The following is a 23,915-nucleotide window of genomic DNA, read 5'->3' as shown; positions in this document are numbered from 1 at the left end:
GAAGTGAAAATGGACCTGTTCTTCTGTTTCTAAAAGCAAACATGGCTGGTGGAAACAATTTTTCTGTGGTTATGTATCAGTTTCCTATGGCTGCTGTAACAAATTTAGCACAACCTTCTAGACTTAAAATGATAAAATTTATTCTCTTATGGTTCTGGAAGCCAGAAGTCTGAAATCAGTTTCACCGGGCTGAATGATGTCAGCAGGGTTGCACTCCTTCAGAGGTTCTACCCTCTTCCAGCTTCTGGTGGCTGCTGATACTTCTTATATTGTGGTTGCGCCATTCCAATCACTGCTGCCATAGTCACACTGTCTTCTTCTATTCTCTGTGTCAAATTCCCCTCTGCCTCTCTAAGGGCACACAAAGACATTTAGGGACCACCCAGATAACCCAGGATAATCTCCCCATCATAAGATCCTTAATTTAATCAAACATCAGCAAAGATCTTTTTGGCAAATGAGGTTTACGAGTTCCATGGATGAGGATCTGCTATCTTTGGGAAACCATATTTCAGTCTACCATATGTTGTATCAGTAGAGACATATGTCTAGTCACCCAATTCATGGGAATAGAATAGAAGTGCATGAAGTATTTTGCTGGTGCAAGGTATGGTCAGTGTTATAATATTCTGGAGATAGCAGCAATAGTAGTTTCCAGAATGTGATGGCTTCAGGATAATGAAAATGGCAATATGATTCTAGAGAATCATACCACTATGCTTTCTGAGAAGAGATACTGACGCCCTTAGTCTGGTTCTGTGGTATGATTCTGAAAGCTCAAGCTATATTCTGCTTCTCTAGCCTACTGGTCCTCAGAATATAGTTTCTGAAACAAATTGCCATCACTTGGGAACTTGTCAGACATGCAAATTATGTAGCTCTACGCAGGCCCACCAAATGAGAGAATATGAGGGTGAGGCCAGAATCTCTTTTAAAAGCCCCCAAGTGCATTTGATTTATTCTAACATTTGAGAATTATTGTACAAGCCTTACTAACATTTCTTTTTTTTTTTAAAGCTTTTATTTGTTTATTTGAGAGAGAGATAATGAAAGAGAGAGACAGAATGAAAGGGGGAATATCAGAGGGAGAAGCAGACTCCCCGCTGAGCAGGGAGCCTGATGTGGAACATGATCCCAGGACTCCAGGATCATGACCTGAGCCAAAGGCCATCGCTCAAACAACTGAGCCACCCAGGTGCCCCTTACCAACATTTCTGTAAAAACATATAAACTATCTAGGTTGTATTCTTTTCCAGGAAATTGAATCTCGACCAATACAGAAAAGGAAATATAATTTGATGAGAGTTAAATCCAGGCCAGTAAACTCATCAGAAATAGGACACTTGACTTTATAGCAATGTATGGCCTTTGTATGGAGTTATGATAGAGGGGGTGTCTCAGAGATCATTCTTTACATTTACCTTATATTTCATTTATTTTTGAACTATAACTCAAGTTTCATGGAAGCCTAATAATTATTCATCACTGATAGAAAAATTAACTATTGACTATCACAGGCAAATTATTATGTTCAAAGTTTTGTTGGCATTTACCCTGAAGTATGAACCTGATGCTGTATAGAATTTTCAGTTTTCAGTCTATATATTCATTAAAAGCTCCTGACCCAGGTATTCTATAACTGTAAGTTCTTAGATGACTATTATTAAATATTTATGTTATTTTCAATGTTGGGGAAAAAAACTCTTGAAAATCATATTTATGCTTAATAAGACTTTATAGGCTTACGTATGTCAGGACCACTTTGAGTGAAATTTTACTTATAGTACATAATTAAAAATAGTTTGATCTCATGCTGCTTAAAATCTCAAATTAGGTAGGTACATTTCTCATTAGCAAAACTGGGGAAATCAATTACAATAAGTATGATTTGTATACATGCTTTTTCAAAATATTAAAAAAATGGCAGTCCATAATGACATTTTTAAAAAGTTTTTGATTCTAAATAGGATAGACCATATAATTAATTCCCAAAATGATTAGAAAATGAAATAAGATGGAAAATGTGGGCTTTCCATATATGTTCTATATTTGGTATTTCAAAATAATCCAGATATTTCAGAACTCATATTGGTAAATAACCAGATAATTTCAAAAAGAGACACAAATTCTGGGTCTACCTGTTTTCTACTATTTGTGTGTGACATTACGCTTTCTTTTAGAATGCAGAATTAAGGGAATATTTGTACTATATTAATATACAAGCAGGCAGAGAGGCAGGCAGAGAGGGAGGAAGGGAAGCAGGCTCCCTGCTGAGCAGAGAGCCCCATGCGGGCTCGATCCCAGGACCCTGAGATCATGACCCGAACCGAAGGCAGAGGCTTTAACCCAATGAGCCACCCAGGTGCCCCCATTTACATATTTTTAAAAGATTTTTTGTTTATTCGTTTGAGAGAAAGAAAGTGCATGAGTGAGAGCACAAGCAGAGAGGAGGGTCAGAGAAAGAAGAAGAAGTAGACTTCCCTCTGAGCAGGGTGTTCAACCTGGGGCTTGATCCCAGGACCCAGGGATAATGACCTGAGCCAAAGGCAGACTCTTAACCTACTGAGCCACCCAGACACCCCTTCATTTATATATTTATATTCTATATATGTACTATAATATCCTTTCTTTCTCAAGACACATGCTCTTCCTTCTACTGGGAGAGGCCTTTTAAAATATATAGGGGCCATTTTTAAAGATTGCCACAATGACTAAGATGTGAGGACTGCTGGCATTTAGTAAGTCTTAACTAGGGATCTTAAAATCCTTCAAGATTTGGAACAGTCTTGCACAACTAGGGTATTACCCAAATGCCAAATGGCAGTTCTCCTAAAAATACTCTTGCCCATGCCCTCAACCCAGGCACTAAAGCCCTTACATAGAAAAAGAAATCTGGGAGAAGACGGTAATATTACAGAACTTCTCATTAACACAGGGCACTTTTTACTTCTGGTGTCTTAAAAACCTCTTAAGGAATTTGGGTCCATCTTTAGAAGAGAAATAACTCAGACCTTGAGTAGAAACAATAAATATTTTTGGAGTAGAACCATAGCACTCCAAGTCCAAATCTGTAAATAAAGGAGGCTTGGAGCTTCCTAAAGTTTTAGAGGGAGTTTAGCTTTTAGCAATAGCCAGATGCATAAAAAGATAAGAAAAACATACAACACATGTTGTAACATGCCTCAAAAATATCACTTAAGTTATTCAAAATGTGCTATTTTATTGAACTTTTTAAAATGGCCATCTTTAACACAGAGGGAGATGTGTTCATATTTTAAAAATACAGCAGTCACCATGTGATTAAAAAAAAAAAAAACCTAAAAAAAAAAAAAACCCCACCCCACCAAGAACCCAATTTGTTTTAAAGTCAAGCTCTATTAAGAAATGTCTTCTGGGGCACCTGGGTGGCTCAGAGGGTTAAGCCTCTGCCTTCAGCTCAGGTCATGGTCTCAGGGTCCTGGGATCGAGCCCCACATTGGGCTCTCTGCTGGGAAGGGAGCCTACTTCATCCTCTCTCTCTGCCTCTTTGCCTACTTGTGATCTCTTTCTCTGTGTCAAATAAATAAGTAAAATCGTTAAAAAATGTCCTCTAATTAAAAAAATATATTATTAGAGCTCCTACTCGCTATGTGGGATGTTGCCCAATTTGTGTATCACTTAATAAAGTGAATTAGATCTTTAAACTCACTTGGTTGAATTTTGTTTTGTTTTGTTGTTGTTTTTTTTTTTTTTACCAGATCTTACCCATCGTGGTCTTCCTCCCAAAAGGCAGTAACTTCTGTCCAATCATGAGAAAAACATCAGACAAACCCAGTTGAGAGACATCCTACAAAACAGCTGACCAATTTTCCTGAAAACTGTTAAGGTCACCACAACAAGAGGTCTAGAGCACAGATGTGGCCAAGAGAACCAGCCTCAGAGATGCCAACAACGACCATACCCTGGTGTAGATAGCACACTCTAAGATGAAAGGAATCTGGGTCCCAGAATAAATTAGTGGACAGAGCTACTTCCTCATCCTGGACATACTCCTTACTGGACAGTTAAGTGAGAGAGAAATACATTTCTTGTTGAGTCACTGTCAAAAAAAGAAAGAAGGAAGGAAGGAAGGAAAGAAGGGAATGTCTTCTGTGGCTTTTCATTTCACAGTGTGTTACTTGCAACTAGAGTATTTTTAGAATACAATGAAATTTAATGTTTTATTCAACCAACTATACCTTCCTATTTCTTCAAACAAGACATAATCAGGGAATTAGAAAATGTATTTGAAGGTATTTAATCACCTTGCACCTAAGGAATTAATCGTTTAAACAAATATATCAAACAACTAACTAAAATACAAAAAGCATGCCTGGATTTTAAATAATGGGTGTTTATATCTCTTAATAAACAAAGGAAACTTATTCACTTTCTTGATTATGTGCATTTCTAAGCTCTTCTATGACAAAACAATGTCTTTAAAAAAATGTCTTAACATATAGGAGGAGAGGATTAATGTTTACTAACTTGAACTGAATAACATTTGAGTGTAAGTATATAAACTACCCAATACTGATAGAAAAAAACATGAACATACAAAGAACAAAGTTTTCTTGAGGTGAGATCCTCCTATATAGTATGGTCCTAAACCCAAAGATTGATGTCCTTATAAGAGAAAGGCAGAGGGAAATTTGAGGCAGAGGTGAAGGCAATAGGAGGACAAAGGCAAAGATCAGAATATGCAACTATAAACCAAGGACTACCCAATCACTGGCAGCTACCACAAGCTAGGAGAGAAGAACAGGACAGATTCTTCCTTATGGCTTACAGAAGGAAACTACTCCACCAACACCTTCGCTTCAAACTTCCATCCAGGATTGTGTGAGAGTAAATTTCCTTTGTTTTAAGCCACCTGGTTTGTGGTAATTTGTTACAGCAGCTCTAGGAAACTAATAGTCTTTCACAGAATATTCCCAAAGAAAAAAGTTTCAGAAGAAAACCAGTTATACTTAGGTTGGAGCTGTATAATTTAAAACATGGAGGCATTTCATTCCACAAATGCAAAGATGGTTCAAGATCCACATGTCATCAATGCGATACACCACATTAACAAAATGAAGTTTAGATAAAAATCCTTTGATCTTCTCAATAGGTATTCAAAAAGCAGTTGAAAAGATTCAACATCCATTTATGATAGAAGCTCTCAACAAAGTGTAGAGGGAATGTATCTCAACATAATAAAGGTCATATCTGATGAGCCTATAGCTAACATCATATCCAATGGTGAAAAGCTGAAAGCTTTTCCTCTAATATCAGAAAGAAGACAAAGATGCCCGCTCTTGTGCTTTTATTCAACATCATACTGGAAGTCCTAGACAGGGCAATTAGGCAAGAAAAAGAAAGGCATCCAAATGGAAAGGAAGAAATAAAACTGTCTCTATTTGCAGAAAGCATATTAAATATAAAAGACCCTAAAAACTCCATTAAAAAACTATGGAAGAGGGGTGGCTCAGTGGGTTAAGCCTCTGCCTTCGATTCAGGTCATGGTCCCAGGGTCCTGGGATCGAGCCCCACATTAGGCTCTCTGCTCAGCAGGGAGCCTGCTTCCTCCTCTCTCTCTCTGCCTGCCTCTCTGACTACTTATAATCTCTATCAAATAAATAAATAAATCTTAAAAAAAAATCTATAGAAGAAAAGAATTCAGGTAAATCAATGTACAAAGTGTTTCAGTTTGGCAAGATGAAAAGAGTTCTGGAATTTGGTTATGAAAAATATGAATTTATTTCATACTACTGAATTATACAGTTAAAATGGTTAAGATGGTAAATTTTATGTCTATGTGTATTTTATTGAACTAAACATTTTAAAAACTTGTATCTTATAAATGGTAATATACACAATGTGTAGCTATTTTTGCAAGAGACAAACTACAATAAAGATAAATAATTAGGATAAATTTATCGAAAGAAGTGTATATTTGTACACTATAACTATAAAACATTGTTGAAAGAAATTAAAGAACGCCTAAATAATAGGGACGCCATCTCATGTTCATAGATGAGAAAACTTAACATTGTTAAGATGTTAATATTCCCCAAACTGGTCTACAGATTCACTGCAGTGCCTACCAAAATCCCAGCTGCCATTTTTGCAGATATGGACAACATTGCTGGTGGGAATGTAAAGTGGTTCAGCCACTTTGCGTAATAGCTTGGCAGTTCATCAAGAGTTAAACACGGAATTACCTAAGAGGCAACTCTTCCACTACTAGGTATATGCCCAAGAGAACTGAAAACATATGTCCCCACAAAAACGTATACATCACTGTTCATAGCATTATTTATAATAGCCAACACTGGAAAAAAAACCAACTGTCCATCAACTAATGAATGAATAAACAAAAACTGGTAAAGCCATATAAGATAATATTATTCACCCATAAAAAGAAATGAGTTACTGATACATGCTACAACACAAATGAACCTTGAAAATATGATGCTAAGTGAAAACAGTCAGACAAAAAAGACCACATATTCTATAATTCCATTTATGTAAATGTCCCAAATAGGCAAATCCATATAGACAGTAAGTACTTTAGGGGCTGCCAAAGCCTGGGGCAGGGAGTGGAGGGTAATGGAGAATGAGTGCTAATTACTTGAGGGTTTTTCTTTTCGGGTAATGAAAATGCTCTCTAGTTAAATAGTGGTGATGGTTGCACAATACTGTTCATACACCAAAAAAATGGAATTTTACACATATATAGATATTAAAATGGTGAACATTATAATATGTGAACTATATGTCAATAAAGCTGTTATTTTTTTAAAGGTCACAAAGAACAAGCTTAAGAGTACTATTCTGGCAAATTCAAGATTATTTCAGCATTAAAATAAAAATCCACAAGTCCATGGGGCACCTGGGTGGCTAAGTTGATTAAGCATCCAACTCTTGATTTCAGCTCAGGGCTGTGGGATCTGTGCTCAGCAGGAGTCTGCTTAAGATTCTCTCCCTCTCCTTCTCCCTTACATGTGCTCTCTCCCTCCTCCTTCTAAAATAAATAAATATTTATTTTAAAAATCCACAAATCCATAGTCATACTCAAAAAAAGCCCTTCTTGGGGCGCCTGGGTGGCTCAGTGGTTAAGCTGCTGCCTTCGGCTCAGGTCATGGTCTCAGGGTCCTGGGATCGAGCCCCGCATCGGGCTCTCTGCTCCTCAGGGAGCCTGCTTCCCCCTCTCTCTCTGTCTGCTGCTCTACTTGTGATCTCTCTCTCTCTGTGTCAAATAAATAAATAAAATATTTAAAAAAAAAAGATTAAAAAAAAAAGCCCTTCTTTCTCTTCTTCTTCTTTTTAAAGATTTTATTTATTTATTTGCGTGTGAGAGAGAGAGAGAGAACACAGCAGGAGCAGCAGCAGAGGGAGAGGGAGAAACAGGCTCTCCACTGAGAAAGGAGCCCAATGCAGGACTTGATCCCAGGACCCTGGGATCATGACCTCAGTCTAAGGCAGAAGCTTAACTGACTGAGCCCCCCAGGCGTCCCTCTTTTTTTTTTTTTTTTAAACATAAGAATGCCAGCTATTAGAGTAAAATAACAGAACTAGAAAATCACCATTTTGAACCTGTAATATAATAGGTTTGGGAAAGGATAATGCATGCTGAAGCCATTAAGTAAAAAGGTGGTTTAACAGCAAAATTATTTGTCGGGTGCCAAAGTATCTAACCACCGATGACTTACTAAATGCAAAGGGGAAATGTACCTTTTCTTTTCTTTTTTCCCCCCAATATTTAATTTATTTATTTGACAGAGAAAGAGAGATCACAAGCAGGCAAAACAGGCAGAGAGGGGGGAAACAGGCTCCCTGCTGAGCAGAGAGCCCGATGAGGAGCTTGATCCCAGGACCCTGAGGTCATGACCTGAGCCAAAGGCGGAGGCTTTAACCCACTGGCCACCCAGGCACCCCAAAAATGTACCTTTTCAACAAAGTGTTGTCATCTGAACTGAACTGATACTGTGACTCGATATGATACAATACGAAGTTTGCAATATCATCCATGAGGTATTCTTGCTAATAATTTAACCCAAATGAAATCAACCTTCTAGACTTAACGTCCAATTTAGAAAATTCAAGGGATTAAAAATACAATAAAATAATTGGACAAGTCCAGAATATAGGGACATCTGGCTTAGAATCTCTAGAAGTCAATTTCATGGATAATTTTAAAAGAGAGGGGAGGGAGAGACTATATTAGATTAACAGAAATTAAACAGACAAAACAGTCAAATGCAATGTATCAACCTTGACTGAATTCTGTTTGGGAAAAAAGTCTTTAGAGTTATTATGGGAAAGGCTAAGCTCAGACTAGATACTGGCTTATGTTATGAATTATTATTAACTTTCTTGGATTTGAGATGGGCATTTGTCTTACATTTCAAAGAGATGCATGTGATACTTGTAGCTTACTTTCAAATGCTTCAACAATAGCAACAACAACAAAAACAGGTATGTATCCATCCATCCAGAAAGGAGGAGGTAATGGAGAATGCGAAACTGAGAAATGTTAATAATTATTGAATCTATGTGGAAATATAGGAGATCAATTCTAATTGACTAAGATTCTTTTCTTTATATATAGAAATTTTCATATGAAAAAGCAGGAATTTTTTAAAAAGACTTTATTTATTTGACAGACAGAGACCACAAGTATGCAGAGAGGCAGGCAGAGAGAGAAGGGGAAGGAGGCTCCCCACTGAGCAGAGAGCCTGATGCAGGGCTCGATCCCAGGACCCTGAGATCATGACCTAAGCCGAATGCAGCGGCTTAATCCACTGAGCCACCCAGGCACCCCTAATATTTTTAGTAAGTGTAAAAAAGAACAACATACTTTGTCTCTTGCTAAAATGCTTCATCAAGTACTAAGCAAAAACTTCTGGCCACCCATACTTCCCTTTTTGTATCTATTCAATCACTTTAATGCTGTCATAGAAGCAGTAAAAACTGAAAAAACATTGTAAGTTCACAACAGCTAAAAACTTTATCTGTGGCCCTAAGCCATATGTCGGTTTCTTTGAATGTAGGCTTTCTTTTCTATTTTCTAGCTTGGTGTGAGATAAAGACATTTGCTGCCAGACACTGAAGTTAGAATTTCTAATCTTAACAGCGCAGCATAAATTAGAATGTGATTTCTTTTTTTTTTTTTTTTAGAATATGATTTTTTTTTTTTAAAGATTTTATTTATTTATTTGACAGGCAGAGATCACAAGTAGGCAGAGAGGCAGGCAGAGAGAGAGAGAGGGAAGCAGGCTTCTTGCTGAGCAGAGAGCTCGATGCGGGGCTCGATCCCAGAACCCTGGGATCATGACCTGAGCCGAAGGCAGAGGCCTTAACCCACTGAGCCACCCAGGCACCCCTAGAATATGATTTCTTAAGCTTAGCTTTATTCAATCTTTCTCAACAATTTGATCCAACAATCAACTTAATGAGTGATGTAAATTAAAGAAAATAAACGCATTCTACATTTTTATACTGATTTTCACCCAAGGACCTCCAACACCAAATACAATGACTTAGGTCTATTTAATTTTTTAGAAAATGACAAATTTTTGTCTGCCTTTCTACTGTCTTAATTACTTTGTTTACTTTATTGTTAGGGAGGTTAATTATACTAATTCTAGAAACTGTAACAAGAAACTGTTTAAAGTAAACCTTGACACTGGGGAGAGACATAGCATAGAATATGCTATGGTGAGTGCTGTGAAGTGTGTAAACCTGATAATTCACAGACCTGTATCCCTGGGGCTAATAATACATTCTATATAAATAAAAAATAAATAAAAAATAAAAATGAGATATGACTTTTATAGAATAAAACATATAGATCTGAAAATAAATAAATAAACCTTGTAATAATTATACACTTCTTTCAAACTGGGAATTTATAAACACATAAGCATGATTTAAGGGTATAAGAAAGTAAAATATTACAAATATAAATTGATTTACTTAAAGACTGATTTACTTTTTAAACAGAATGGGTACTGCAAAGTCTCTTATGGTTTGAAGAGACTCAGAATAATACAGTTCACTTTCCTAAAGTGTTAAGACTTCTGGTTCTAGGTGGTAGATAGACCTGTGTTAGTGTGTTAGTTTTCTTTCTTTTGTCTAGCTACGAAAGAAGAAAACCTCAGCTTGGTGACAGTGAATCCCCCATTATCTCTATTTGCTATTCTCTTTTAACACAGAGAAAGTAAGCTTTAAATTTCAGACAATTTGGCAGGCAACAATATCTAGTTAGCTAATACATATATGGTTTAGTTTTCATTTTATTTATTTTTAAATAATTTTTAATGTTACCTCTACTTATGACATTGGCTTTCCATTTACAGTAGTGATGGAAAGTTTCCCATTAAAGTACATATAATTTTAATGAGACAATTTGAAGAAAAATATTAAATAATAAAGCAATATGTCATGTGAATACAGAAAACATTTTATGATACTAAGTGGTACACAGATATGGTTAAAGAATTATGAGGAGTTCTTAAATTTTAGGAAATGTGATCAAGTATTTTCAAAATAATCTTTTCTCTCCTTCCAAATGAATCAATTAACATATATAAACTGGTCCCCTATTGGAGTGTAAGAGTAATGATTAATAACAACTGATTATAGACAGTAATGGTTAAAACCAATAAAAAGCAATAATTAATAACATACTCTGGAGCCAAAACACCTAAGTTTGAATCTTGGCTCTACCACTTATTAGCTGTGTGACTTGCTAAATTATGTATCTGTGCCTCAGTTTTCTCAATGTAAAATTAGAATATAACAGTAATCATTTCATATATTTCTATAAGGATTAACTGTAAAGGTTGACTAGTATATATACACAATGGAATACTATGCAGCCATCAAAAGAAATGAAATCATGCCATTTGCGACGACGTGGATGGAACTAGAGCGTATCATGCTTAGTGAAATAAGTCAATCGGAGAAAGACAACTATCACAGACAGCACTTAGAACAATGTCCGACACACAGTGAATATTGAAAAATATTATTTAGCTAGTTTTGATTTCACTATACGTTAAATGCCCAAATTCCCTTTATATTTTTATTGTGAAGGAGATTGCTCAGTCTAATAAGTCTATAATCCTGATAAAGTGAATTAAAATTTCATTACTACATTTATCCCACCCAGAATAACATTCTCTAAGAATCTTATATTTACTGTAAGTATTTTATGAGGCAAAACTCATTAAATATCTGTTGGGCGCCTGAGTGGCTCAGTGAGTTAAAGCTTCTACCTTCTGCTCAGGTCATGATCCCAGGGTCCTGGGATGGAGCCCCACATCGGGCTCTCTGGCTCAGCAGGGAGTCTGCCTCTCTCTCTCTCTGCCTGCCTCTCTGCCTACATGTGATCTCTATCAAATAGATAAATAAATCTTAAAAAAAAAAAACACACTAGTATATGAAGGGAAACAGAACAAAGAAAACAAAGAACACCATATGTTGATGGGGAAAGAAAGGACAGTGTCTATAAAAGTTAACTTATCATACTGGGTACAACAGAGGAAGGGTTTCCTAAGAAAAAAATAAAGGGACTCAGAAAATAAGGTATCAAGGGAAGAAAAGTACCTAATCTTCCTTAATTCCTAAATGTGTCTAGAGCCAGTTCTGCCTATAATTAAGTACTGAACAGGTACATTACCATTGGCTTATATTTTTTAAGGTTCCCATATAATGAACTAGTCAAATATGGAAACTACTCCCTGAAAAAGACCAAAAAAAACCCCTGAAACATAGACTCACAACTAGAGGACAAAGTCTTTGGAAAAAATAATTCAGGCACAAAGATCTAGAATATGAGTTATCAACCACATACCCTATAATCTCATCTGTAGCAATTTTTTTTTCTTGGGGAATTATCTCATAATGAGTTTCTGGCTGAACACATGCTCTAGGCCTCTGATGGCAACCTCAGACCTGAACCTCAGATCACGGGTTACAGCAAAATAATTGACAAAGATTTTCTAAATATCAGAAGTTCTTTTTCCTTTCCCTTTTTAAAAAAATGGTAATAATCCTTCCTAATGGAGGAGCACAGCATTTAAACTTTACCTCTGATGCTGGGATTGGAGGAAAGGTTTTTGTTTTTGTTTATTTGAGGACAAACAGCTGGGCCTCACTGACTAGAAACATTGGTCATCTACAGTCCAAACAGAACTTTAATTTTTAGGGTTTAATAATGCTCACATACTTTTTTCTAAATTAATAAGAAACTAGTGATACATATTTTAAAATAGACATTTCATTTCTGTTTAAACAAAAGCATCAGTGGACTTCTCATTCTGAATTTTTTTAGCAAAACAGCCAGAAGTCTGCACAGATTTCATTAATTTGTGCCATATCTCATTGCCTCCAAAAAACTATGTAAGGCAGTTTTATAAGACTAAGCAAAATCTGTAATCTGCAAAAAAAAAAAAAAAAAAAAGAACTAAAGCTAAGTGGAATAACCTTTCTTCACTCCCCTAACTCCACATCAAGGTAACTTTTAAATGATTATAATATAATACTCTGTGGATTACAGATACTCACTTATGGTCATGGATTGGTTATATTTTCCCTGCAACTCCTTTCACATTATTCTTAAAGATCCACTGCTATCATATGCTTTAGTTTCTATCACTACCTACCTCATGGTCTTCAGCTTCAACTGAGGTTTATTAAAAACAAACAAACAAGCTTTTTCTGAGAAAAGAGACTTATTTTTGTTATTCTCAGTCCTCCATATATTTCTTCCTTGTCACTGGTCTAACTCTACTCAATGTATGAGGTAAAGTGGTAGGAAAGCAGGTAAAAGTGGTTCTGGATATTGTGTAAATGCACAATTCAGGAGAAAGATATAATTCCAGTAACAGCAATGAATAGTTTGATGTCAGGAAGTAAACTGTTCAGCTGAAAACAATTAAGAGAGAAATGAATAGGCTAAAGAGAACATTAAGTACCTTCTGCTGTTTCCCTAGAACATAACCTTTAAAAAAGCCATAACTTACTTGTGCATCATTTTCTTTACCAGTATTTAAAAATGCTACAATTGTACTTTCTGAGTAAGGGTCTGTGAAAATGAGATCATGTAACAATATCTACCTTGGGAAATTTTTCTAAATTCTTGCATTATTTTAAAATTAAAATTTGCAAGGCATCTACATGGCTCAGTCATTAAGTCTCTGCCTTTGGCTCAGGTCATGATCCCAGGGCCCTGGGATTGAGCCCCACACTGGGCTCCCTGCTCAGCGGGAAACCTGCTTCTCCCCCTCCCACTCCCCTTATGCTCCCTCTCTCGCTGTGTCTCTCTGTCAAATAAATAAAACCTTTAAAAAAAAATTAAAATTAGGGGCGCCTGGGTGGCTCAGTGGGGTAAGCCTCTGCCTTCAGCTCAGGTCATGGTCTCAGGGTCCTGGAATTGAGCCCCACATCGGGCTCTCTGCTTAGCAGGGAGCCTGCTTCCCCCTCTCTGTCTGCCTGCCTCTCTGCCTACTTATGATCTCTGTCTCTTTCTCTGTCAAATAAATAAATAAAATCTTTAAAAAATTATAATTAAAATTTGATGCTTCTTTCTTAGGAATGAAAAGGAGAATGGGAACAACACCATTTTTACTTTACCATAATGAATTTAAAATGATCTTTTGTGCTACTTTTGTCTGTACTTGTTATCCCATAAACTATTTGTTCTACTTTTGTCTGTACTTGTTATCCCATAAACTATTTGTCCTTTTAATTGAATGTAGCAACCAGCTTTCAATAAATACCTGTCCATTAGTGAGTGAATCCAAAGATTTCAACTTTTGCCAGATTATAAATGACAACAAATCTACTCCCTTCAAGCGTCTGAAAATATGTCAGTTTATACATTAGCATATATCCTTTTATTAAATTATTCATTCAACAAGCATTTATTGCACTCTCACCATTATATACCTGACACTGTACTAGTCACTGCCGAGACAAAGGAGCATTAAAAAAGTTCCTATCTCCAAAGATGTTAGAATCTTGTAGAAGAATGTTGTATGAAAGCAGAGGTTAGCACTACCCTTGACAAGGATGTAAAAGGCCCTTAGGCTTGACAATACACATTTGGCTAAGGCACTGCCACCTACTTCAGGTATCTAACTATCATATGTATGATTTCACTCTTATGTGGAAAATAAAAAACAAAACAAGTGAAAAAACAAAAGAATCAGACCTGTAAATACAGAGAACAAACCGATGGTTGCCAGAGGAAAGGGGGTAAGGAGATGGGCCAAAATGAGTTAAGGAGAATGATAGATATAGCTTTCCAGTTATGTAATGGTTAAGTCATGGGAATAAAAGGTACAGCATAGGGAATATAGTCAATGATATTGTTGTATGGTGACAGATGGTAGCTACACTCGTGAACACAGCAAAATATAAAGAGATAACTGAATCACTGTATTGTGCACCTAAAACATAACATTGTGTGTCAACTATACTTCAATAAATTTTTTTTTGAAGAATCTAGTAGGGGCACCTGGGTGGCTCAGTTGATTAACTGTCTTCAGCTCAGGTGATGATCCCAGGGTCCTGAGATGGAGCCTCACATCAGGCTCCCCATTCAGCAGGAAGTCTGTTTATCCCTCTGTCCCTCCCACTCTCATGCTTTCTCAAGGCTCTCTACCAAATAAATGAAAAATAAAATCTTAAAAAAAAAAATAAAAGAATCTAGTAGAAGAGCCAAAGACAATTACAAAATATGTGAAAATTTAGGCATGATGCCTGCAACTTATTTGCAAAAGGTTCAGAAAAAAATGGTGATCGACATATGTATATATATGGAAGAGAATAACAAAGCAAACATAGCAAAATGTTAATAACTGGTGAATCTGTGGATAAAAGGTATATGGAAGTTTTTGTAAGTCTGAAATAATTTTTTTGTTGTTGTGGGCCCAAAATATTAACACCTGACATTGACTGTCAATACAATAATAGGTAAAACGTTTAAAAAAAGATAAGCTGCGGGGCACCTGGGTGGCTCAGTAGGTTTAAGCCTCTGCCTTCGGCTCAGGTCATGATCTCAGGGTCCTGGGATGGAGCCCCGAATCGGGCTCTCTGCTCAGCAGGGAGCCTGCTTCCCTTCCTCTCTCTGCCTGCCTCTCTGTCTACTTGTAATCTCTGTCTGTCAAATAAATGAATAAAATCTTAAAAAAAAAAAAAAAGATAAGCTGCAAGCTAAATGTGCTGGAGAAAGAACCACTTCAACGACCAATCTGAGTTAGCATAGTTACTCATTAGGACAAACGGGTTTGTTTTTTATTAAGCTACTCAAATATTATGGACACATCTTCAAAGAGTTTATAGATGTGACAGCACTTTGAAATTATAAAACATTATGCAAATGCAAAGCTTCAACAGTCATTACAAAAACATCATGAGAGGTTTGGAGATACTGTTTCAGTGAACACTGTACTCAGAAGAATGAGTAATTAACATTTTATTTTTGACACCTTGATTAATGTATAATTTAGCACTATAAATGAGTATTGAACTTTTAATGAAAGATATTAACGGTCTTTCTTTAGGAAGAACCAAGGTTCAAAGATTTGAATGTAGCTCCTGTCATCCCTATGGTATCAAGAAAAACTAACAAGGGATGAAATTATGTGATTTCAGACTATTCTAAATCATTCTTCTCAAAGCTAATTAGCTTCATTATTGAAAAAGAATATTCCAGATAGGCAATGAACACAGGGAACTCAAAACAGAGAGAAAAAAAACACGTGAACCTCACTAATAAAAATAACCCAAGGGGGGACGCCTGGGTGGCTCAGTGGGTTAAGCCGCTGCATTCGGCTCAGGTCATGATCTCAAGGTCTCAGGATCGAGTCCCGCATCGGGCTCTCTGCTCAGCAGGGAGCCTGCTTCCCTCTCTCTCTCTCTCTGCCTGCCTCTCTGTCTACTTGTGATCTCTCTCTGTCAAATAAATAAATAAAATCTTAAAAACAAAACAAAACAAAACCCAAGGGGCGGCCCGTGGCTCAGTTAAGCATCCAACTCTTGATTTTGGCTCAGGTCATGATCTCAAGGTTGCATTGTACTCTGTGCTGAGAGTGGAGCCTACTTAAGATTCTCACTCTCTTCCTCTGCCCATTCACCTCACATTCTCTCTCTTGCTCAAAAAAATCCCCCCAAAACAAAACCCAACCCAAATCATATTTCAAAATGATCTCAGCAAAGTTTTATTTTAATAATACTAGTGCTGGGGTGCCTGTGTGGCTAAGTTGGTTAAGTGTCTGCCTTCAGCTCAGGTCATGATCCCAGGGTCCTGGGATTGAGCCCCACAATGGGCTCCTTGCTCAGAGGGGAGCTGGCTTCTTCCCTGCCTGCTACTCCACCTACTTGTGCTTGCTCTCTCCTTCTCTCTGTTTGTCAAATAAATAAATAAAATCTTCAAAAAAAGTAAGAATACCAGTGCTGATAAAGACATGATGGGACATGCACTCCAGTACATCACTAATGGGAGAAAGTGAACTGTTTCCACCAACAGAAAAGCAATTTGACAATATATGAGGAATTTTAATATTGTTACTATTGAATATAGAAATAACATTCTGGCAATTATAACTTAATATAATGCTATATGTACAAAGATGTCCACTGGCATAAAATACTAGAAACAGCCTAAATGTCCAAAACAAGGGAATGGATAAGGAAAATATCAATTGATGAAATATTACATAACCATTAAAACTGATGACTATGAAACATATACAATAAACTGGAAAATTCTTAATCTACTCAACAACAAAGTAGGATCTAAAATGCATTCCCCCTCCCACCCTTTTTTTTAAAAGTAAACTCCACCCCCAATGTGGGGTTCTAACTCAGGACCTGAAAGATCAAGAGTCACATTCCAAGTGAGCCAGCCACGTGATCCCTAAAATACATTTTTATGTATATGTATAATGTAATGTAATGTAAAATAATTTTTATGTATATGTATAATACAAATATACAAAAATTAAAGAGAGAAGACTAGGAAAAAATATCCAAAACATTAATAATGGTTGTATTTGGATATAGAAATTATTAAAGATTATTTCTCTTCTTTCCATTTATCTCATTTTTCTACTTTTCTAACTTAACAAGCAGGTATTCCCTTAATATTTTCTCATACACATTATACACAAATATATTCTCAGGTTAAAGATTCAAATAACGCAAGAATATAAGAATAATATGTAACCTTCCTCTTCAGCAGTCAACACACACTATCCTACTTCTCCATAACTTAAAAGTGTGCACCATATTTCTAGCAAATTTTAAAATATATAAATGTTTTTCACAAATATGTACATTAATATTCAATAAGTGGTATTTTTATAATGGAAAATTTTAAAGGAGAAAAAAAATCACCATCACCAGACTTGCTACTGATGTATACCAAGAACAAAAAGTTCTGCTTCTTAATTTTATATATACATATATTTTTAAAAGATTTTATTTATTTTAGAGAGAGAGAAAGAGAGCAAGAGCAGGGGAGGGGCAGAGGGAGAGGGAAAGTTCTTGAGCAGACTCCACACTAAGTGCAGAACCTGACGTGGGGCTCTGTGTTATGACCCTGAGATCATGACCTGTGCCGAAATCAAGAGTCAACGCAGGGCGCCTGGGTGGCTCAGTGGGTTAAAGCCTCTGCCTTCGGCTCAGGTCGTGGTCTCAGGGTCCTGGGATCAAGCCCCGCATCGGGCGCTCTGCTCAATGGAGAGCCTGTTTCCCCCTCTCTCTCTGCCTGCCTCTCTGCCTACTTGTGATCTCTATCAAATAAACAAATAAAATACTAAAAAAAAAAAAAAAGAGTCAAACGCTTCTCAGTGTTCACAGTCTCTCATAGTTTGTCTCCCCCTCTGATTTCCCCCAACTCACTTCTCCTCTCCTTCTCCCTATGTCCTCTGTGTTATTCCTTGGAGGGGAGGGTGGTGGGGGGGTTGGATGAGCCTGGTGGTGGGTATTAAGGAGGGCACATATTGCATGGAGCACTGGGTATGGTGCATAAAAAATGAATCTTGGAATATTGAAAAAATTTTAAAGAATAAAAATTTAAAAATAAAAAAATAAAAATAAAAAGTCAGGAAGTGTGAAAAAAGAGTCAGACGCTTAACCAACTGAGACACCCAGGCATCTTAATATTTTAATCAATTTCTTTAAACTTCAACACTTTAAAACTATTTTTATTTTGATCAAGCACCTATCATTTATAGACTAAATGTCTGACATTCAATACGACTATTTTTCTTGAGGTTAATGCAAAAATCAATATTCATCTTGTTTGCTAACTTCAAATTCACTTACTTTGTTTAGAACAAAAGAAGTAAACTGAGCCAATGCTCCCATATTACAGCACTTTACTTAAAAAACACGTTCCCTTTTTATTGGGCTAACATAACTGATTGCTACTTGGTAATACTTCAGCTTTTGGTTCAAAAGATTATAGTAGATCAAAATCTCAGTTAACATTCTGAAATGTAGCTATAAAAATATTGAGGAGAACTTATGCACAAATTCACTTCTCTTTCATCTAGCTAGATGTACAAGTGAAAATTAGAAATCTTATTTTGTTTGCTTGCTTCTTTGTGGAAAATAAATGTAGCCAATTCAGGATAAAAGCTAATGGCCTTGAGTAGGTATCAAAAAACATCCTACTACTTTCAGCTTAGTGTTTCAACAAATCAAAGGAAATAATCCCAAACCGAAGATCTCAGAGTATGGACTAATAAAAGCTCTTGACAGAGAATTCTTGAAATGTGCTATATTCCAAAACGATGAATTTTTAAATTTTTATTTGGAAATAATTTAAAACTTTCAGAATAGTTCTAAGAATGAGAAGAGTACAAAGAACAACCATACATCTTTACCCAATTTCACTTATTGTTACCATTTTACCCCATTTGCTTGCTTTATCGTTTTTTTTTCTTAAGATTTTGTTTGATTAAGATTTGTTTGTTAAGATTTTGAGGGAGCGAGAAAGCACAAGCAGGGGAAGGGAGAAGGAGAAGCAGACTCCCCCAACTGATCAGGAAGCCTGACATGGGGCTCAATCCCAGGACCCTGAGATCATGACCCAAGCTGAAGGCAGATTCTTAACCAACTGAGCTTCCCTGGCACCCCCCATTCTTTTCTCTTTCTGTGCGCACCACACACGCACATACTTTTTTTGAACCATCTCAGGGAAGTTAATACACACACACACACACACACACACACACACACACACACACATTATTGTCCCTTATTTCTAAACACTTCTTAGGATATTTCCTAAGAATATGGATATTCTCTTATATAACCACAGTACTGCTACCAGCTTCCGTATATTTAATATTGAAATAATTCCTTGATCAGCTCTTTTGCCAATTGGTCTAACAATGTCCTTTATCATATTTTTCACATCCAGCATAGGAGAGTTAGGCATGGCTTAGTTGTAAAGTTTCTTTAGCCTCCTTTTTATCTAGATCTTTCCCACAGTCTCTTTGCTTTATAGGACATTGGCATTTTTGACAAATCCCCTTCTTGTTAACAGAGCACTCCTAGTTCATGGTTTGTGTGATGTTCCCTCATGATTAGATTCTGGTTATGCATTCTTGGCTGAAATACAGTACTCCATTAGTGATACTGCGTCCTTCTCAGGGTATCATGGATGTCCATCTTGCCCTTCATTAATGATGCTGATTTTAATTACCTGATCAAGGTGTTACCCAATATCCTCAACTTATAATTACTAATATTTCCCTTGCAATATGTGGGAGACACTTTAAAATAATGCAAATATCGTAGGACGCCTGAGTGGCTCAGTCATTAAGCGTCTGCCTTCGGCTCAGGGCATGATCCCAGGGTCCTGGGATCTAGCCCCGCATCCAGCTCTCTGCAGGAGAAGCCTGCTTCTCCCTTTCTCACTCCCCCTGCTTGTGTTCCCTCTCTCTCGCTGTATCTCTGTCAAATAAATAAATAAAATCTTTTTTAAAAAATGCAAATAAACTGATTCCATATTCAAAATGCCCTTAGATAGGATGTTTTGGCTATTCTTCCTGATCCAATCCTTACCATGATGGCTACAGAAGGATAATTTTCCAACTCCCCTCCCCTAAACTTACCAGCTGGTACCTGGCATTCTACTATAAGCAAGTACTCTCTCTTCTTCCTTCTCTGCTATCAGCATTGACTCATGAATTCATTTTCCCTCCAATGGTTTACAATTTGTTACTGTACTTCTTTAGCACTCAAATTGTCCCAAATTTAGACAGTAGGAATTTCTTCAAGCTGGATCCTATTTCCTTGCGACAAGTCTCCCCCCGCATCTGGGGCACTTCTTTTCCTTACTTTCTAGTGTTACAAGATACTTCTGCCTTGTCTTGCACCTATTCTGCTCCAGTCTTAGAATAAGTCATTTTTCCAAGGAGCCTAACTTCTTTTTGCTGGGGAGTGGTATTAGAATATAAATCTGCGTATTACATTTGTTTACTGCTACTGGGGTGCTATTTATGGCTTCTTATCCTTTTCAACAAATAGAGCTAAGAAATATATACATATATAGGGATGTGTGTATACACTACACACATAAATACAAATATATACACATGCATACACATATATACATGGCCACATATCCATGCATGTAACACATACATATGTACATTTTTAAAATCATAAATCCATTCTCATACCTTGAATTATAATCTATCCATACAGTATTCTATTGTATTCCTCCATCTATAATATGTGCCTATTTCCTCAGTAAGAGCACAGGCTCCCAAAAGCATCAACACCATTTATTTATTTCTTAATCTTATTATACATCTACAATAGTTTTCACAATTGCTCTGTCCAGGCTACTAGAAAACAAACATAAAAGAGTTCAGTATTTGTTTGCAATTCTCCTCCCATCTCTTACATCCCATATTGCCCAAAGTAGTATAAATAGTAAAACACTGTATTTGTAAAATCCTTACATTAGTTCTCTCATTCCTTTATACTTTCCACTCCTTTCTCTCCATCCCTTGTAAGTAACCAACTTAGTTATCTTCTGGTTTATCCTTTGTTTCTTTTTGTAAAGTAAGTTTTCTGTCTTACACAAGAGACAGCACAGTATATATATGCTTTTTATTCTCCTAACATTATCTCCAGAAATCACTCCATATAAATTCATAGAGATCTTACTCATTTTTTGTTATAGGTGTATAGTTAGTACTCCATTATATGTACATATCATAGTATATTTTAACTAATCTATTCCTGAACATTTAAGAGTTCCCACTATTTTACAGTTATAAATAATACTGCAATGAATAACTCCATGCATATGTGAGGGTTTTTATTTTTTAATATTTTCTTTCTTTCTTTAAGAGAGAGTGAGCAGGTGAAGGGGCAATGGGGAGGGAGAGAGAGAATCTCAAGCAGACTCCACACTGAGTGTGGAGCCTGATGTAGGACTTGATCTCATGATCAGAGACAAAATCAAGTTGACCGCTTAATCAACTGAGCCACCCAGATGCCTCCATAAGTATTTTTTTAAAGTAAGCTCTATGTCCAATGTGTGGTTTGAACTCATGACCCCGTGATCAAGAGTTGCATGCTCTATCAACTATGAACCAGCCAGGCACCCACACGTGTATGTATATTTGTACTGTTGGAAGTATAGCTTCACAGAGGCTAGAAAGTACCATATCTCGATTCAAACTTATTTGGTACTTTTGTGATACCCTAGAAATCCTGGTGCACCTCTTTTGGATTTCAGGTGTTAACTAGATGTGGCCTCATAATGTTTGAACTCTCTCTTTCCCTCTGCCAAACCTGATGTTTTTATATATTTTTTTAAATTTTGCAGATCTTTGGAGAAAAGAATTAACAACAAGGAAAGTAAATTACTTGAACTACTTACTGAGTGGTGTTGTGTCTGGAGGTGGAAAATTCTCAGTGAAGTTGACATTACACAAATCTGTGCTACAGCAGCAAAAACGGTATGTTCCATTTTGAATTGAGGGAGGGGTAGTAGTTACTACACATTCTTCATAGTGACACTCCTGGGGATCTCCAATGTGAGACCAACATCCTACAAATTGATATTAATGCAAACAAGTTAGGGTTAATACAATAAATAAAGTTAAAGGCGAAACAACAAAGAAATAACTGCAATCAATGTGACACAGTAAGTACATAATACATATGAGTTATAAACTGTTCCTACAAATGAATGGGAAATACACATTTAAAAAATTTTTTTAAAGATTTTATTTATTTATTTGACACAGAGAGAGAGAGATCACAAGTAGGCAGGGAGGCAGGCAGAGAGAGGGGGAAGCAGGCTCCCTTCCGAGCAGAGAGTCCGACACGGGGCTCGATCCCACACATGATCCCTGAGATCGTGACCTGAGCTGAAGGCAGAGACTTAACCCACTGAGCCACCCAGGCACCCCTACATTTTTAAAATAACAACAACAACAACAAAATGGCAGAGTTTTAACAAGCACTTCATGGGGAGAAAAGCCACCAGTAAATGTTTAACCTCATCATTAATCTAAGAATTATTATTAAAGCAACAGTAATATTTCATTTTTGTCTATATCTATTAAATTTTTCTAAGTTTAAAAAAATAATATATTATCATAACAAGATTTCAGTAATACTCCCATATACTGCTGGAAAAAATGTCAATGTATATAGCATTTATAGAAAGCCATATGGCAATTTTCATAAAGAGCCTTTAAAATATTCATGCTTTATTATCTAATAATTCAAGCTTCTGCAATCTATTCCAGGGAAATAATCAGATACAATGAAAGATTTACGTTCAAAGATGTCCATTGAAGCATTATATATCACAGTAAAACCAGAACACAATACACTGTCCAACAACAGAGTAATGTGTAAGTAAACTGCATATAAACAATACGTGCATACAACGAAATATTGTACAGAGCTGAAAAATGTTTTCAAAGTATATTTAAAGACATAGGAAAATGTTCATAATATAATTTAAGATAAGAAATACTGGATATGAAATTGTTTATACATACAGCATCATCCTAATTTTGAAAAATAAGGCCACATACATATAAACATACAGGTCCATAAAAAATATACTTGCAGGGAATAAACTAATATGTAAAAGAATTTGTAAGAGTATGGAATTGTAGGGGCACCTGGGGGCTCAGTCGTTAAGCATCAGCCTTCGGCTCAGGTCATGATCCTAGAGTCCTGGGATCAAGCCCTACATCAGGCTCCTTGCTCAGCAGGAAGCCTGCTTCTTCCTCTCCCATCCCCCCTGCTTGTGTTCCCTCTCTTGCTGCCTCTCTCTTTGTGTCAAATAAATAAATAAAATCTTAAAAAAAAATGTATGGAACTGTAGACATTTGTTTTTCTCATAGTTCCCTATATTTTCTAAACTTTGTAGAATGAAGATATATTAACACTGTAATAAGAAAAGTGTTATTAAGATAAGCTAAAAACCTATCACCCTCTACAAATTTGGGGCTAATGGGTGAATATATACATGGATATGTATTTTGAAACTTACTGTTTTCCTGGAAAAGGTTTTAATCTACCTCCAGGTCCTTTTTAGATAAAAGATACCTTCAATTTTATGAAACACAAAGTTATTTCAGGTAAGAAAAGTGTTACTTGCCTTGTTTTACGAGATTTATGTCCCCTTTTGATTTCTCCCAAAGGCCATAGCAAGTGCTACCTTTTGAGCATAATATTGTTCCATTTTCATGAGAGATTCGACTCTCGCCTATCCCAAGGTCTTGTTGATATGGATCTTTAAATGCGCATAGACGTTCTTGGTTCTGAGAAGCTAAAATAAATAAAAGAATGACAAATTTAATTTCATGAAAATCCTGGCAACACATTATTATACAAAATCTTAG

The 23,915-nt window shown here is 36.3% G+C and overlaps 1 protein-coding gene and 1 non-coding gene across 2 annotated transcripts in view; one reads left to right on the top strand and one right to left on the bottom strand.

Annotated features, from left to right (window-relative positions):
• BMPR2 (bone morphogenetic protein receptor type 2) overlaps positions 1-23,915 on the bottom strand; it is a 210,823-nt gene that overhangs the window by 72,918 nt on the left and 113,990 nt on the right. The window contains exons 2-3 of the mRNA XM_046018542.1: positions 23,672-23,842; positions 21,929-22,099 (exon numbers count right to left, since the gene is read on the bottom strand). Of these exons, the coding sequence (XP_045874498.1) occupies positions 21,929-22,099; positions 23,672-23,842 (342 nt within the window). The remainder of the gene's footprint in view (positions 1-21,928; positions 22,100-23,671; positions 23,843-23,915) is intronic.
• LOC123951292 lies at positions 14,042-14,163 on the top strand. The gene has a single exon (XR_006820434.1). It is a non-coding gene; the product is annotated as a U6atac minor spliceosomal RNA (small nuclear RNA).

This window comes from Meles meles, chromosome 9, assembly GCF_922984935.1.
Source record: "Meles meles chromosome 9, mMelMel3.1 paternal haplotype, whole genome shotgun sequence".
Classification (NCBI taxonomy): Eukaryota; Metazoa; Chordata; class Mammalia; order Carnivora; family Mustelidae; genus Meles; species Meles meles.
Note: the sequence above shows the minus strand (reverse complement) of the source record. Positions and strands in the feature narration are given on the sequence as shown.